Raw genomic sequence first — 17664 nt, 5'->3', positions numbered from 1 at the left:
TTTGAAAGTAAAAAAAGAACATATAATTTATGGTGAATAACCGTAAATTGACATTCCCAGAATTCCCTGTGTTACATTTCAAATTTGATGTTTTGTTTGTTTGTTTCTTCTTAGTTTTTTCTTATCAGTTTTGTATATTAGGGTTGTATGTTACATCTCATGTTGTTAAATGAATGTTTATTGCATTATTTCAGTTTCATGTGTGTTACCATGATGGTGTTTAGTGTTTGTGTGAATGACACTAATATTTAAAAGCTACATGTGATGGTTTTTGGCTCGACATGTGACTTTTTCAGCACCACCTGCTTTTGGTGGTTATTAGTGTATTACAAAGGTACAATACAGTAGTCTACTTCAATAGATTGGAATATTAACATTATATCAATTAATGGAATTACGGTATTTAAATGTAAAATCGAAGTTAAAACAGTAAAACCAAAAACATTAGCTGCCGTTTTTTACCGTAACTTTTACGGAAAGTGTATATATGTTTTGATTTACTTGTGTGTATTCAAAATAGGGAGTGATCAAACTGCATGAAATATGGGCTTTTTAGAGCTTACACTATGAAAGAACATCATGAGAAATAACAGACACACAGATAAATAAATAGTTTTATATTTGAACAATCTGTCCGATTGGTAAACTGACGTATAAGCACCAATCCAACAACATAAATATATTGGATTTATTTATTATTATTGTGATAATTATTATTATTATTAGTAGTAGTAGTAGTAGTAGTAATAGGCCTAGTAGTATAAGTAATAATAATAATAATACAACCTTCGTTCTTTTTTTTCCTGATATGTCATTTTTTAACAATGCCGATCTGGTTCTTCTTTTGTTTTCCTTCGTTTAAAACAGATTGTTTAATATGTTTCAAAACATTAATCATTCAGCATTATGTGCTAAAACATTTTAATATTGTCTAATGTGCGCTCAAAAATGTCCTACCTTGTTGTTTATTTTTAAAGATTTAAATGCTTGGAATGTTTGACCTCCCAGTGTGATGGCGTCATAGAAGCCTAAATATGTGACTGTTCTGAATTCTTTAAGGCTTTATCTCACTCTTATTAGCTCGGGCATTTTTAAGGATGTAGCTGGCGATTATTTGCTCGCCGTTCCTTGCAGACGCGATTCCTCGCGTACAGCTCTTCACGGGTTTCACTCGCATTTCAAGATGACATCGGAGAGAGGAAAACACGCTCCTCCTACATCTATCAAACAGCCGGACACAAACAAGAGGTCCCATGTTAGAAAGAAGTGGACCCGTCAGGAGAAAATAATCTGGCCCGTTGCTCCTGATGGCTATATCCCCAACTCCGTCGTCAGGAGTTTGGCGCCGTATCCACAGTTCAATCATTTTTGTGCCAACAGGGGGCTCCAAATAAAGGAACAAATACAAGAAGACGCGATTTCGGCCGAACAAAAGCTCCTGTTAAAGTATTTTCTGGAAAAGTACTGTCCTTCCAAAGAAGAGCAACAAAACAAGGAAGATGACGAAATCACTTTGAAACATGACATACAAAGTGTGCCTGAGGAAACAAATATTACAGCAAGCTTGACATCACTTCCAAATAAGTCTGAGGACACAAAGAGATTGACACCACTTAAAAGAGCTGTGCCACAGAGCCAAAACCTGCTCCAGAACAGGTCCCCACAGCAAAATGCTCCATCTCTAGATCTCCAGATGACGGATTCTTCTCTAGAAGATCTCAAGATGAAAGATTCTTCTGTAGATGAACTTCAGATGAAAGATTCTTCTGTAGAGGAACTAAAAAACGAGGAAGATGGTGAAAAAGATCAAAGCCTCTGTGAAAAGAGTGATGCTTTTTCCCCAAAGCAGCCAAAGAAAGTGAAGAAAGGTCAAAAGATCAGTTTTAAACCCGCAGTAGCTGTGAGCCCAAGGTTGCAGGAGGAGAAAGTTGAGTTGCACCAAGATATGGTGTCTTCCATTAAGGAGCAAAAGAGAACTGACAGCACAAACAAAAGTGTACATGTGCTAGAGATTGGGACTTCCAAGCAGACCATGCGGCAGAAGGCTAAATCCCCTTTAAAGAAACTGAAGTCGTTTGTGTCACCCCTTTCTCTGATGGGTGACAGAAGGCCTAATTCTGTCCTCATTTACCTTTACAAAAGATCAAAAGCGGAATCAGCTCATGAAGGAGTGAAGCGGGCTCCAAAAGTGGCTTAAACTACAAATAAGACTGTGTTTGTCTGCAAAATAAAACATTTGTTTTATGAGAGTTTTAACAGGAGTGTCGTCTAAATAGTTGTTTAGAAAATATACTCTTTATTGTAAAATATTAATGATAACAGCAGACAAAATCCATTTGATTTACTTGAATAAACTGTGGAAAATATCTGGGTTACATTTATACAAATTTACAGTTTTGGTGTTCATTTTATTGTTTTATGTTCTTTAAATAAACAAAAACATATGTATGATGTAAAGTACAAACTGTGGGTTGTAAAACTGATGCAGGAAGATGTCAATATGCTTTACTTTCAGTCCAAATGCTTTGGAAATGAGAATGGGTTGTGCAGCATTTAGTGCTGCCCATCAAGTGTCCAATGAATTTTTGCCTGAAGTGAAATCAATACCTGAGATTGATGGTTTAGCTTAAATCATAAACCCATATTTAGGTGCTGTTGCATAGATACTCATACTATTTTAGAGGCAGAACAACATTTAACTGCCTTTTGAAGGCATGTACTTCATAAAAAAGAAAGATTGCCCATTGACTTAAATTAACATTTACCTTTCACAACTGCCTGAGCATAGGACACTGGCCACCTGGAATATACTATGAATCAGGGTTATATTTTTAGCCCATTAAACAAAATTCATCCAATTTATTATTTAGTAAAAACAGAGCAACACTGCAGTTATAACAATGCACTGAAGTTATTCATATTTACATGTTTACAACTACTGCAGAACAAGGTATCAAGGGTATTTATATTTGCAAGCGCAGGCCACACTGCATCAAAGTTATTTATATTCAGCCTACATGTTTACATTGCTGCAATGCATGCAACACTATATCAAAGTTGTTTATGTTTACATGTTTACAAATAGGCTACTGAAAAGCATATTAAAATGAATTGTATTTACATTGTAGCAATGCTGGCAAAAATGTATCAAAGTTATTTATATTTCCATGTTTAGTTGCTGTGCAAAATACCATTTAATCCTTTTAATGTTTACCCAACAAATCTGCCAGATATGCCAGGCCTTTATTTGGGTCTAATGCTGTAAAATGTTTCAATGTCATTTTAAATGGATTTTAATATTAAGTTCAAATTGTGGTATCTTTGTTTACTTAAAAACTGATTTTTTTTTTTTTTTTTTTTGTCTGTGAAACAAAACATAAATTATAAACAAAGTATGAAAAATATCCAGAGCGCCCCCATGGGTGGGATAAAATGCCCCCCAGTCTGACAAAGTCCCACTGTAGTCAGAATTGTTATCCCTTAAAACTTATCTTTGATCATCAAAAAGAAATATTTAAATGATTTTTCTTGTGAAAATAATTTTCTCATGCCTTAAAACAACTTGGATGTAATTCTACCCTCTTGCCTCATTTACTATACGCGTATCTATGAATATGCAAATTAAGCCCCGCCCCCACACCGTCACACCAACCAGAACCCCCTGATCAACTAACTGAACTGTAAATGTGATATAATGGCGAAACACGGATAATGACTGCTAAAATTATGTTTTTACTAGCGAACAACTACAGTGGATCCTGTAACATTTGTTACAGTTACTTACTTGACGATGTTGTGCCCTCAAAATGCCTTGAAGGCTCCAATGCGGCCTAGTTTACGAGTGAAGTGCAGACGTTGCCGCGGGTTATTTTCCAAGTTAGCGGTTAGCGCCTAGCGGTTGTGCTTTATTTAATGCTCTGCTGTTTAATATCTGGTTTTGTGCTGATAATCCTATTGGTATATTTTGCATGCTAATGATAGGAATCTATCCTTTGATGTGATTGGTTACTGAAGTTTGTGACGTAGCAAAAAAAGGGCTGTTTCAAACCGCATTTCTGGGACAGTCTTTGGGAAACTACAATTTTAAGGAGAAAATACTCAGCAATGGTGTTGATTAATGGACTGGCACATGGTTTGTCTAAAAGCATATTAAAAACACCACATAGACAAATAAACAGTGTTGGAGTCAATGCATTACAAGCAACGCGAGTAATAATATTATTTTTCAACTAGTAAAGTAACACGTTACTTTTGAATTTCTAAGAAAATATCTGAGTTACTTTTTTTCCCCATTTATTGATTGACAAGTCTCCTGTCGGGAAATTAGGAGTAAATATGTTACTATATTTTAGACTAAATGTGAACATGCATTAATTCATCGCATTTACAAAAAACAAATTCAGTATTCCTCAAAATGAAAAAAACAACAACTGTGAAATGCAAGCTCAAAATATGACGCAACCCTGCAATAATTAAATATGTTAAATAAAACAAATATCCTTTATGTATTTAATCCCATTTTGTTAACCAGTCTTTGTCTTTGCTGTTGACCTTCGATGATGCAATTCAACCATACTAATAAGCAAAAATTACTTTAGATAAATTAACATTTGTGCTTCATTTTTTTTATAGCTGAAGAGTGATCTCCTCCATAAATTAACTTTTCTTTTAGCCTGAGGTAAATTCATTTCGCTTTTGGTGTAAAAGGGCTTTTACCTTAGAATTGTTTTATATTAAAAACAAAGAAGCAAGCCCCGCCCAGATTTAAAAAGTAACGCAAAAGTAACGTAACTCATTACTTTCCATAAAAAGTAACTAAGTAACATAATTAGCTACTTTTCAGGGATTGACGCAAAATTGCAATGCATTAATTTTATATAGTATACAGTAACTTTCCCCAACACTGCAAATAAACAACATAAAACTCTTAATTTTCACGGACTTTAAACACTTTCAGCATCATCACAGTACAGTTTAAGCTTAAAATGTAAAAGAATATAACCAACAATTATGAATTACAAAATTATAATAGCCATTATAACAGCCTATTTGAAACATTTTGTTAACTGATGCGGCTCAAAATTACAACTGAATATGCAGGCATAACACCAGCAGGGGCACTCATACTTTATTTAATAAATAATAATCGGTTCATTTCTAAAGTACATAACACATGGAACCGCAGTAATGATGTCACAGGTGTATGTTTCTGGAGTAATTTACCATCTTGTTTACTTTTAAAGATTCTGCTACCAGTTCACACTTGAAAGGTCACAACAGCATACAAGGTTTATCTTGCTATTATTGGCTCACACAGCCTTGCCGATTTAGATCGTGATTTATGGACGTTAGCTTAGAAGATGCGAGGATTAAATGCTTCTCGTCCACTTACCAAAACTCCGAACATAAACAAAAAGAGGAGGCTCGATAACAGAAAGCAGTGGACCTGTCCGGACAAACTCTTCTGTCCCGCTGCTTCTTACGGTCCTTGCGAAGTCAAAGGTCTGTCTTATCTTTGGTACAGTAACAACAGCGGGGCCCAAGTTAAGGAAGACAAAAATCTCAGCTCGCCAGACTGTCAGCATCTGTTGGTCAATGATGATCTTACCAAAAAGGAAACAAATGTAAGAGCCGGATTGACACTTATAGAAGGTGCGTCCCAAAGCCAGTACTCGCCCCAGCACACAGAGAAGTTCCTTCAGAAGGACATTTCTTCTGAAAACATGCTCCAGACAAATGAGTATAATTTAGAGGAACTTCAGACGAGTGCATGTCTTCAGACAAACATTTCTTCTGCAGAGGATCTCCAGAAGAGTCCGTCATGTGCGGGAGAGCTCCAGAAACAGGCATGTTCATCAAGGAAATTAAAGTGCAAGGAAGATTATGAAAAAGCCTTAATACATCTTCCAAAAACTGTGCCTCAAAGCCAACATTTTCTCCAGAACAATGCATTTTCCACAAGGAGGTCAGCGAGAATGGAGAAATGTGATGAGTCGTGGTCTCTGACTCCATGGGTGGAGCATGACACTGAAGGTGAATCGACTGAGGAGGAGGTCGCTTGTATGGTAGAACGAAAGAAGAAGGAGATAAAGAAGTATGAAAGCTTTCAAGCCAGTGCAAGACAAAATGTAAGACTTCCAAAGATTGGGCCTCCCAAACAAAGCAAGAAGACCAGAAACTCCATAAAGCAACTGAAGTCATCCGTGCTTCCGTCTCCTGTGCTGGATGAGGAGGCCTGATTGTGGTAAAAGATCACAAGGTGAATCACCTTCTCAGAGAGCTTCCCAAAATAAACTCAAGTCAGCTGAGGAAGATATTTATTTTAGCATGTACACTTGCAGATTTATTTACGGAAGTATTATTTTCTGTGACATTTATGAACCAATATATTTAAACTTTATTTTGTGGCATATAGCATTACATTTCCATCATTACTGCAATACATGCTTAGGGAATTGTTGTCCAAATGTAAAAAATATTACCTCAAAATGACAATATTTAGCTGTTTTTGTCTGAGTCACCTTTAACATAAAGTTTGGGGTTTTTATTTACTATTTTATGTTTTTTAAAGAAGTCTTTTATGCTCATCAAAGTTCCATTTGATCAATAATACAGAAAAAAAGTAATATTATGGAATATTATTGCAATTCAAAATAACTGTTTTCTATTTTAATATAATATAAAATATAATTCGCAAAGCTGAATTTTCAGCATCACTACTCCAGTCTTCAGTGTCACATGATCCTTCAGAAATCAAAATAATATACTGATTTATTATCAATGTTGAAAACAGTTGTGCTGCTTTTTTTAAAATTATTGTTTATTTATTTATTTTTGCACCTGTGTTAAGTTTTTCAAGATTCTTTGATGAATAAAAAGTTAAAAATAACAACATTTATTCAAAACAGATTTTTTTTTTTTCTAACAATATAAGCCTTTACTATTCCTTTTTTGTCAATTTAACACATCCTGGCTGAATAAAAGTATTAATTTCTTTCAAAGAAAGTAAAAAAGAACAAATGTACTAACCCCAAACTTTGAACGGTAGTGCATATTGTTAGAAAGTATTTTACATATATACAAGATTTTAAATAAATGTTTTTAATGTTTCATTCATCACAGAATCCTAAAAAAATAACAAGTTCCAATAAATAAATATTGTCACTGTAACATTTGTAACACTTGACACTTGACACATTGTAACATTCGACAATTCCGCTTTGCATCACAGGAATAAATTACATTTTAAAGCATATTAAAATAGAAAACCACTATTTTAAATTGCAATAATATGTCACGCTATTACTGTTTTCCTGTATTTTTAATCAAATAAATGCAGCCGTGATGAGCAGAAAAGGCTTGTTTAAAAAATATTAAAAATCGTACTTTTAAAACTTTAAATGACAGTGTAATCATGGGACAATTATAAATATGTATTCGGCTTTTATGAGGCTGTATCTTGTAGCTACTGAATTATTAAAATCAGAACTTAAAGCCAAAACGGCTAATTTATACCGGAAATGAAATCGAAATTACTTTTACTATTTTTTTTATTATTATTATTTGCTTGAAAATTACTTGAAAAATGGCTAATGGCATTTTTAGAATTCACTGCAGCAGTTTCCAACGCGAGGTGGCAGTAAGGTGTCATCAGTGGTCTTATCATGACGAGCAGAGGAAAAAGAGCAGTGTTGTTGTCTTCCGGGTGAGGTGTTGTCATCTTTAGCATACAGTTAAACGGTAAATTGGGAGCTTTCGCCTGTCTTCCCCCGCCGATGATATGATGTGGATTCCCGCCGATGGATGTCGCGACAAATACTGAGGAGATTTTAGCTGAGAACTTCATCCAGCTGCTTGAACTTGAGGTCTGAGCTTTAATCTTGAAGCACATCTAAGATTGCAGAATCACTTCTTGGCTGTCTCTCGAAATCTAGTCAGCTTCCTAACTAGACATCATGTAACGTTATCAGGCATCACAGCTGTACGGCTCACGAGATTTTGTCCCAAGGCGGAATAACGTTATCTTAAACGTTGCTACGTTAATTGCATTGAGTTATTTGGTTTTGATTTTTTTTCCTTTGCTAGCAAACCTAATCGTGATCACTTGAGTCACAATGTGAAATGCTGTAATGTAGTTCTAATTTATTGCTCTGCTGAGTACCTGAATATACAGCTATATTTAACTAGTTAAACTTCTACCAGGTGGTTCACATGAGGTCACAGCCTTGTTTTACATGCTGTATTTCATCTATTATGACATAAAAAAAAAAACGAGTTACTTAATAAAATTTATTATTTTATGAACATTATGCATGATAATATATGCTTATGTTTGAGAAATTTAATATTTGTGTTGTTAAACTTCATTTGCTGTTACCTAATATTTACATTTACTTCATGCATTCATTTATATTTGAACCATCTTAACTTGATAATAAAAAGATAATAAAAGCAATCCATATTATTTGTCAGCTACGCTTCATATACTTCATGAAACATGTCACTCTTGTGCAAAAGAAGTGCGCTTAAATGTATTGTATGTACACTTGTAGTGTACTAAATATCTATAGTATACTATAAAATACAGTAATAAAGTAAATCTTAACATTTTTCCTCAGTTCAGAGTAAAAAAAAAATCATAATTTCTAGTAAAAAAAGTCATAATTGTGAGATTTACTTTTTTATGTCTCACAAAAACAAAACGGTGAGATATAACCCAAAAATTACAAGAAAAAATGTCAGAATTCTGAGTATATAAAAATATATTTTAAAAAATTAAAAAGGTAAAACTAAAATAAAGGTAAATCTAAAAATGCTGACTTTTTTACTCACAATTCTGAGGAAAAAAAAATCATAATTGCTAGAAAAAAAGTCCTAATTGTGAAATTTGCTTTTTTTTTTTTTTATTAATCCATGGTGGAAACCGGCTTTCATATTAAAGACACTTATATGCTATATGTTACAAAAGAATTCTGTTTAAGATAAATGCTGCTTAAATAAATAAATAAAGGTAAATATTTATATATTTCCTCACAATTCAGTAAAAAAAAAAACATCTGAATTTCTATAATAATATTTCAGATAAATGCTGCTCATTTAAACTTTCTATTCATCTAAATAAATAAAAAGGTAAATATTTATATTTTTCCTCACAATTCAGAGTAAAAAAAAAATCTGAATTTCTGGAAAAAAAAAGTCATAATTATGAGATTTACCTTTATATCTCACAAAAACAAAACTGTGAGATTTAAATTCAGAATTTTTTGTATCTAAAAGCAAAATAAGTGAACTTAAATGGAAAAGAGTACACTTTCATGACTTTCTTAATACAAACAAGTATACCTTTAATAAAAATGTAAAATTAAAAGTCTTACCTTAAAGTAGATTTTAAGTCATCGTTGTAATGATCTTTTGTTGTTCCTTAAACAGTTACACTTATTGTAATGTGCTACTAACAAAAAAACTAACTGTAGTGTGTTATTCAATATTACATTGAAAGCTGTTATATTATAAATGTACAAAAAAAAACACTTAGTTTAACTAATTTCATTTAATATAAATTTGAACTATAATACATTTTCATGTAATTGCGAATAACATGCTATGGTAAGTGTCTAAAAACATTAGGTTCAGTGTATTCTTTTAAAGTATATTATTTCCACAATTACTACTCTTTTTAAAAGTGAAAATAAAAGTGTATTTCTGGGGTAGTAATCATCCAAACTTTTTCATTCACAGCACAATGTCAGTTTCAGTGGAGAAGAGGGATGCGTGTTTCCCTCCAGACTGGGAGGATGACGAGCGAATGGCTTTCTTGTTCTCTGCCTTTAAAGAGAACCGAGATGTCGACTGTACGGACTGGGATGGGAAGATAGACTTCTGGAGTCCTCTGATCATTGATCACTGCAGGCGACGTGGATCGGTGTGTGTGAACCTGCAGGAGCTGAATGAGAGCTTCAGGAGGAAAGGCTCTGTTCCTCTGGGCTTGAGTACTGTACTTCAGAGCATGAATAGGTAAATCACTGTCACCTCAAATACAGGGTCACATAGATCAGATTGTTAAATCATTTATGAATTTATGGCATGCCATTTGGATTTGTTTCATTGTCTTTATAGAAGCGGGAAGGTGCAGAAGGAATCAGACTTTGCTGCAAATGTAGACTCGGGCTGGTTGTCGTGGGGTGTTGGACTGTTGTTAGTTCGACCTCTGAAATGGACTCTGTCTGCTCTGCTGGGCAGTGGAAGGGTCCCGCTGGAGGAAACGTTTGTTGTGATAGATCTGGTGAAAGTAAGTGTAAAACTAACAGCATGAATACCCAATAATTCTCATTTTCAGCCTTTATGCACAACTGCTTAAATGTTCTTGGGTCAATAAGACTTTTTTTTTTTTTTGTAGCGTAACGAATACTAAGACATTCCCGATTTCATGTTTTCATTCCCATTTATATGATGCTATAATTTGTAATTAAAAAAACAAATAAACACTTTTGGACCCCACTGTATGTAATTGATATGCCGTGCCGGTAGATATGGGTCAGAGATGAGCTCAAGCTGTTTTTCCCCTTGCAGGAAAAGGCTGCAGCACTTTTGGCAGCATATCGGGCTTCTCCTTTAGCAACGCACTCTCTGCTGTCTTTCCAAGAGCTGCGTTCTCTCTCCTCTCACATCTGTCCAGATGAAAGCGCACTCTGCTTGGCTCTGCTGCAGCTACAAAGAGAAAAACATGTCACCGTCTCACTCCATGAAGGCGAGAAGGTGTGTTTGTGTACGAGAGCAAACCTTGATGTGGTATGAAAGACTTTAGGAATAGAAAGTTAATGCATTTTAAAAATTCTGTGGGTATTAAAGCAGATTAAGCCATTTTTCAGTGATTACACACTGCACTGCCATTCAGAGTTCTATTCAGCAAAGATGAATTATATTTGCATTGAGTATGTAATCATAATTAAAAAAAAAAAAAAAAAAAAAGACCAGAACTGTGAGATGTACACACAGAATTCTGAGAAAAAAAGTCTGAATTCTGACTTTTTTTCAGAATTGTGAGTATATAAACTATATATATAACAAATTATAACAAAATGTAAAAATAAAATAAAGGTTAATCTCACAATTCTGAGTAAAAAAAAAAATGCTAGAAAAAAGAAGTCATAATTGCAAGATTTCCTTTTTTATTAAACAGAACTGTGTGATGCAAGCTCAGAATTGCAAGAAAAAAGGTCAGAATTCTGAAAAAATTCAGACTTTTTTTTCTCAGAATTGTGAAGAATATATGAAGAGTTCAGATGCAAAACCAACTAAAAGCCATCTCAGTCAAAAATGAGATAATGATACTGAGTGAATGCTCCTGACACATAGTATACGTCCATCAAATACTAAATTCCAGCCTCAGCCCAATCAGAAGTGCCAGTACTTGCAAAGAAACCCATACAAAGTAGACAGAAAAAAATGCTCAGTGTGTGTGTGTGTGTGTGTGTATATATATATATATATATATATATATATAAAGGTAAATAGTAAAATAAAGGTACATTTTTACATTTTTACTTTTTCCGAGTATTCTGAGTAAAAAAAAATTCATAATTACGAGAAAAGTCATAATTGTAAGATGTACTTTTTTTTTTTTTTTTTTTTTTTTTTTTTTTAAAATTCCCTGGCGGGATGGGCTTCCATAGTAAAGACACTTATGCTACTCATTTGAAATTTTTTTTTTTCGTCACAGGTCCATGAAAAAGTAAATTACGGTTTCCACAATACATATAAAGCTGCATGACTGTTTGTAACATTGATTTATAATAATTCATGTTTTTTAGTGCAGCAATTTAGCATTTTATTATTATTTTTGAAGGGTCATGTGACAACAAAACATTGGAGTAATGACTGCTGAAAATTCAGGATTAAAAAAAAAAAAATAGCGATTATTTTACATTTGAGTAATATTTTTATAATAATATTTCCTTTTTACTGTATTTTTGATTAAATAAATGTAGTGGGGAGCATAAGAGATTCCTTTCAAAAAGAACTGTTTTGAATAGTAGTGTGTATGTGTAGGTAATATCTGATACATCAAGTTCCAACATTTCTTCAACCAATCAGTGCCCTAAATGTGTTGTTAAAATCACAGGGCAGTCATTTTTAGCACTTGTTTGGTTTCAGATTGCTCAGTTCTAATTAAATTTTTGACCTGTCCATGTATAGCTGGTGAAATTTAGTCAGGCAGGACAAGGCCGTGTGTCTCCCGTCAGCGAGGTGGACCTGGGCATCTATCAGCTCCAGCGCAGCGAGAAGCTTCTAGAGGAAAGGGTGGAGGCGTTGGGACAGGAAGCAGAAAAGTGAGCCAGTTCATCTGAATTCTATTGACGTTATTTCAGTCAGTTGTCATTTTTGTGACATGATTGGTATTGGCAATGGAGCTAAATGATGTGTTGTGTAATGTGCAGGTGTAAGCAGCAGGCCAAGTCGCTGCTTAAAGAGGGGAAGAAATCACAGGTATGAGCACACCTGTTTTGTGCCTATTTGTTGTAATAGGTAAGTGTTAAAGTGTTTTAATGGATCCCCACTTTTTCCTGCCGCAGGCCCTGAGGTGTTTACGTGGGAGCAAGCGGGTAGAAAAGAAAGCAGATCGTCTGTTTGCTCAGCTCGAGACGGTGAAGGGCATCCTGGACAGAATAGCAAACTCCCAAACCGACCGCCTGGTGAGACACGCAAACACACAGATGCACTGACAGTCTGCCTCTAAGTGACAACACATGCTGTTGGCTAACACCCGTGAACGTCACCCACACTTCGCCTTGTCGCACTTGTACAAGCCAGCACTATTGTACTCTTTCTTGTCCACATTTTTTTTAAATTAATGTAGTCTGCACTGCTTAAAGCAGGAATTCCTCAAATATTTTTGTCAGCCGAACACCTTTGACCTTACGCCCTGAGATTATTTCAATAATTTAACAACACACTCATAGTTCTCTGATGTTGTTTAGTGATCACATGACATTATGACCACACAATTCATATGTTAATCATGATAGCGATTATTCTTTCTCTCAATTAATTAAGCATAATCATCTGCAATATTTTCACACAGGTTGTTTGTTCTGAAAATTGACATTCGTATTATTTTCATTGTTTTTAAGCATTTTACATTTACTCCCAAATAATAACTCAAGGCAGTAGCAATTTAAATGACATATTTTATTTGTAAACTCATGTTATATCAGATATTCTTTTTAGTAGTTAAAAGGAGAAGTCCACTTCCAAAACAAAGATTCACATATAATGTACTCACCCTCGTCATCCAAGATGTTCATGTCTTTCTTTCTTCAGTCGTAAAGAAATTATGTTTTTTTGAGGAAAACATTTCTGCATTTTTTCTTGATATAATGGACTGATATGGTGCCCCAAAATACATAATTTCTTTACGACTGAAGAAAGAAAGACATGAACATGTTTTCAGGCCACTTTAAGTCTTATTTTGACATAAAGTGTTTATATCTACGTGTGTGTTGTTTACTTACATTTTTAAAATTAGTCTTCTCATTAACGCAATTATATTGTTAATTCAGACGGATTCAGCCACATTACAGCCAAACATAACCAGTCATATCCAATCATATCACGATCAAGTCATTGTCTCCTCTCATGTGATTTCTCCTTAGAATTAAGCTCACTAGTCATGTGGACTTTCATGGTGTTTTTTTTGTCTTTTTGGGGTTTGACAGATGACATGATCACAGTGGACTGTCGTATGGAAGAGAGCTCTCTGAACATTGTCCAAAATAACTACTTTGGCTATTTTTCCAAAGACATATGGGCTTGGAACAACATGTGCATGAGTAATTAATGACAGAAATTTCATTCAGATCATGATCTTCCTGTGCATGATTCATCCATGCATGTTTTTTTATTGTAACTGGATCAGTAAAATGTCACGCTTTTCTCTGGTGTGTATGATTTCTCCAGTCTTTTAGTTTGCCTTTGCAAGCTCACCTTCATCTGCTTCCACTTTTAAGAGTAACATCTCAAAATCCAACCAACAAAATCAAGTCTCTACCCTATGTTTTCTTTTTCAGTAATGCTGCTACATTGGTTTCATTGTGACTTCAAACATTGAAATTACTTATCAACACCTTCTGACAGTTCTGAAGCATTCAAAACTGTTATGCAAGCACCTAACATGATATATATGTCATGTTAGGTCATGTTAGTTGTTGATGCACAGCCCAGATGTCACAGTAAAACACTGAAGCAAATACATTACGTATGTCTTAATAAACTGTTTTCATATATGTGAACAGGTGATGCAGGCATACCAGGCAGGTGTGGCGGCTCTGAGAATCTCACTGAAGGGTGTGACTGTGGAGCGAGCAGAGAATCTGGTTGATCAGATACAGGAGGTGATTCATCAGAAATTTGCATTGTTTATGCAGTAATATTTATAATATAAAGGTCTTTATTTTCTGTATCATTTATGCTTTTTGCGCAGTTATGCGACACTCAGGATGAAATCAACCAGACTCTTGCCAGTGGGGCGCTGGATTCTGGTATACAAGTTTCACTTTGTTTTTACCTAGACATTTGTTTTTTCTAGACATGCATTTTCAAAATGTATTCTGTATATCAAAAATGTTTTTGAACCCTGAGAAATTTTCATGGGTGTGGAATAATAGGTGTATGATTGGTATTTCTGCCTTTCAGGTTTCTACTGTTCATTAATGCATGACAATACTGTCACTCTTTCACAACTGAACTGGATCGAGACTTTACAACAGAACTAATCCTTCATGTTCTCATAGGTGAGGATTCAGAGGAGTTGGAGGAGGAGCTGAAGTCATTATTGGAGAAAACCATCCCAGATAACGACGTGCTCCCGGTGGTCCCGACGCATCCTATTTCTCCTCCAAGGAAAACGGGTATCCCAGATGCTGATTTTGTCCAGTCTCTGCCCTCTGTGCCTGATTTCAGTCTAAGCATCACAGATGAGGAGCTGGACAGAGAACTAAGTCGACTTACAGTTTCTGACACAGGTTCCTTTACGCTTTTCTAGTTATTTCTGAAATGTCTTTAGTTAAGGGTTTCTGCGGATCTTAAAGGGGTCATCGGATGCCCATTTTCCATAAGTTGATATGATTCTTTAGGGTCTTAATGAAAAGTCCATAATAAAAAATTCTCAATTGTAGTGTAAACAACACACTTTTTACCTTGTCAAAATGAGCTCTGCAAAAATCATCCTTTTCTGGTCGAGGCTGCTTTAGATGTTAATGAGCTCTGCTAGCCCCGCCCCCTCTTCTCTCTGTGGAGTGACGAACCTGTTTACTTCAGCCATGTTTAGCCGCTAAACTTGCTGACTAGCACGTTATTAGGAAAGGTGATTGCAGAGATTCATAACAAAAACCCTTATACTCACTTCTGCTGTAGGTGAAGCTGGATCATGAATGATTTGCGCGAACATAGACACATGTAGATCGTGAGGCAAATTCCCTTCACAAACAAACGTAATCTGCTGCATCTTCAGCGGCTCAGATGTCGGGAGTAAATGACGACCACTATGTTCATTATTACATCCAGCAACACAACACCACAATCGCTCAATCGGAGATATTCTTGTCTAATTTACATCCCTGCTCCTGCATCAAAACAATGGAGGTCGGACTGTTACAGCTGATTTAGGGCAGGTCTGAGGCATGTAAAATACGAAATAAACAATTTATGTACATTACATATTATTACAAATGCCTGCAAAGGGTGCCAAAGGCTAATAATTGTTGTTGTTACACTTGCAGGACAATGTAATCCTTGTTTAATAGTGACCAAACATTTAATTCAAGTATCCACTTAATCTTGTGATAGAAATGCCACAGCCTCTATAATTTCTTCAACAAAAACATGTGGACATCACAACCCTTGCCAGAATTAACCATGGTTTTATCATAGTAAAGCAGCTTAATTTTCTTTTGTGTGTTTTCTGTATGTTTTTTTTTTTTTTTTTTTTTTTTTTACACTTCCATAATGAGGGAGGGGTACAACAATACAATTCTGCTTAGGGCACCTATTTGGCCAGCAGTGGCTCTGTTTACAAACTACTTAAAGCTGAAGGAAAGCGAGGAAAAAAGGGAAAACTCAAACAAACTAAAAACAAACAATTGCTAGACACTGAATTGCTGCTAATTTGAAAGTGAAAGTAAAACTCGGACTATACTTAGGGAACATATTGCTGTATTGTTTTCCCTTCTATTTTTTTTTTTCCCATAAATTTTCTTTAGTTTGTCTTATAAAGGCTTTAAAAATATCTTACATTTACCCTCATAAAACCTGCCAAAAAAAGTGCTGCCAAAAATATGTATTTTTCTTCTATACATATTGATACTGAAACATTTGAAAGGATTTCAGACTCATTTTAGTATTTATACAACAATACCAGTAGTTTTCTGCCAAAATAAAAGCTTGAGGATTTACCTCATGCAAGTGAATATATTAAGACCTAAGTATTATAATTTTAATATACTAATAAAAATATAATTCAGTGCTCTTTTCCTTGTAACAGTTTCCATTTTTCCATTATTGATGATGACCTTGTTAAAACAGCGAATGCTTCTTTTATTGAGTGTTTTTCTTAATGATTTCTTTTCTTTGCTCCTCAGTTGTGGCAAGAGGAAGTATTTCAGCTCAGAGGAGGCCAGAGGCGGCACAGTGACAAGCAGCCACTAAAATGGGTTAATCGCTATCCACTAAAGCAAGCCATCAGATACAGTACATGTGTGTCCTTGCATTGTAATAAGCCCTATCGAGTCTTTATGAAGAGCCCTTAGTCATGTTTGTAATGGCATGTCTATTTTTGTTTTTTAAAGAAAGTTTTAAGAGTGGCCTTTTTGAGTTTGTAAAGTCTATACAATGTATTATTCTAATAAAACTACAAATTATGATGCCAAATAAAGAATATTGTATGTGTGTATTATTTTGAGAAGCGAGATGCTCGCTCAGATGTGTCTTTTGCATGATTATGATATAGTTTATATATACATATGTGTGTATATATATATATATATCACAGTAATATATAATCTGTAATATATAATATATAATCTGTAGTTTTAAGTACATATTAAACACTACTAGAAAAAAAATTGTTTTTCAAAATTTTGGGGTTGGAAAGGTCTTTTATATTTGAAAGAAGTTTCTTATTCCTAACATGGATGTATTTATTTGTAAAATAATAATATTGTAAAATATTTTTAAAATTAAAAATAAAATGAAATGTATTACTGTGATGCAAAGCTAAAGTTCCAGCATCAGTACTTTTTTTTTTGTTTTTTTTTTTTTTTGAGGACTATATTATGAATTGAAAGCTCGAAACAACTGTATTTGTTTGAAACCTTTTTTCGTAGCATTAAAAATATCTGAATAAAGTATTAATTTATTTAAGGTGAGACACTGCAGGCAAAAACAGTTTTGTCATGCACCTGTCAAGTTTGAGATTTGGGGGTTTTTGGTTTCTCATAAAGTGTTTTATCAGACTAGTAAGAAAGAAAACATCCAAAAGACACTGTTAAATGTTTATTTTATAGCATTTTATTTATTTGTGTCAACAGATTTCAGTTACAATACATATTTTTAAAGGCCATTTTCTCACAATGAGTTTTTTCTCCTACACTGAGCCATAAATCTCCACTT

At 34.4% G+C, this 17664-nt stretch overlaps 1 protein-coding gene across 1 annotated transcript; it reads left to right on the top strand.

The window, feature by feature from the left end:
- The first annotated feature begins 7681 nt into the window (after positions 1-7681).
- Positions 7682-16926, top strand: chmp7 (charged multivesicular body protein 7). Its single transcript, XM_051116959.1, has 11 exons — positions 7682-7865; positions 9739-10014; positions 10117-10288; positions 10570-10755; positions 12196-12329; positions 12438-12486; positions 12573-12692; positions 14292-14390; positions 14480-14537; positions 14790-15020; positions 16635-16926. Exons 2-11 carry the CDS (start codon positions 9743-9745, stop codon positions 16685-16687), a joined length of 1374 nt encoding a protein of 457 aa, XP_050972916.1. The 5' UTR covers positions 7682-7865; positions 9739-9742; the 3' UTR covers positions 16688-16926.
- Positions 16927-17664: the final 738 nt, after the last annotated feature.

The sequence above is a fragment of the Labeo rohita genome, chromosome 8 (assembly GCF_022985175.1).
Source record: "Labeo rohita strain BAU-BD-2019 chromosome 8, IGBB_LRoh.1.0, whole genome shotgun sequence".
Taxonomy (NCBI): Eukaryota; Metazoa; Chordata; class Actinopteri; order Cypriniformes; family Cyprinidae; genus Labeo; species Labeo rohita.
This window is presented reverse-complemented; position numbering and strand designations above follow the sequence as displayed.

What these genes read in the sequence shown, in the direction of transcription:
- chmp7 (XM_051116959.1), top strand. Translation starts at nt 9,743, where the DNA reads ATGTCAGTTTCAGTGGAGAAGAGGGATGCGTGTTTCCCTCCAGACTGG. An exon ending in TTGGGACAGGAAGCAGAAAA is followed by an intron (nt 12,330 to 12,437) that starts GTGAGCCAGTTC and finishes TGTAATGTGCAG; the next exon opens with GTGTAAGCAGCAGGCCAAGT. An exon ending in CAGTGGGGCGCTGGATTCTG is followed by an intron (nt 14,538 to 14,789) that starts GTATACAAGTTT and finishes ATGTTCTCATAG; the next exon opens with GTGAGGATTCAGAGGAGTTG.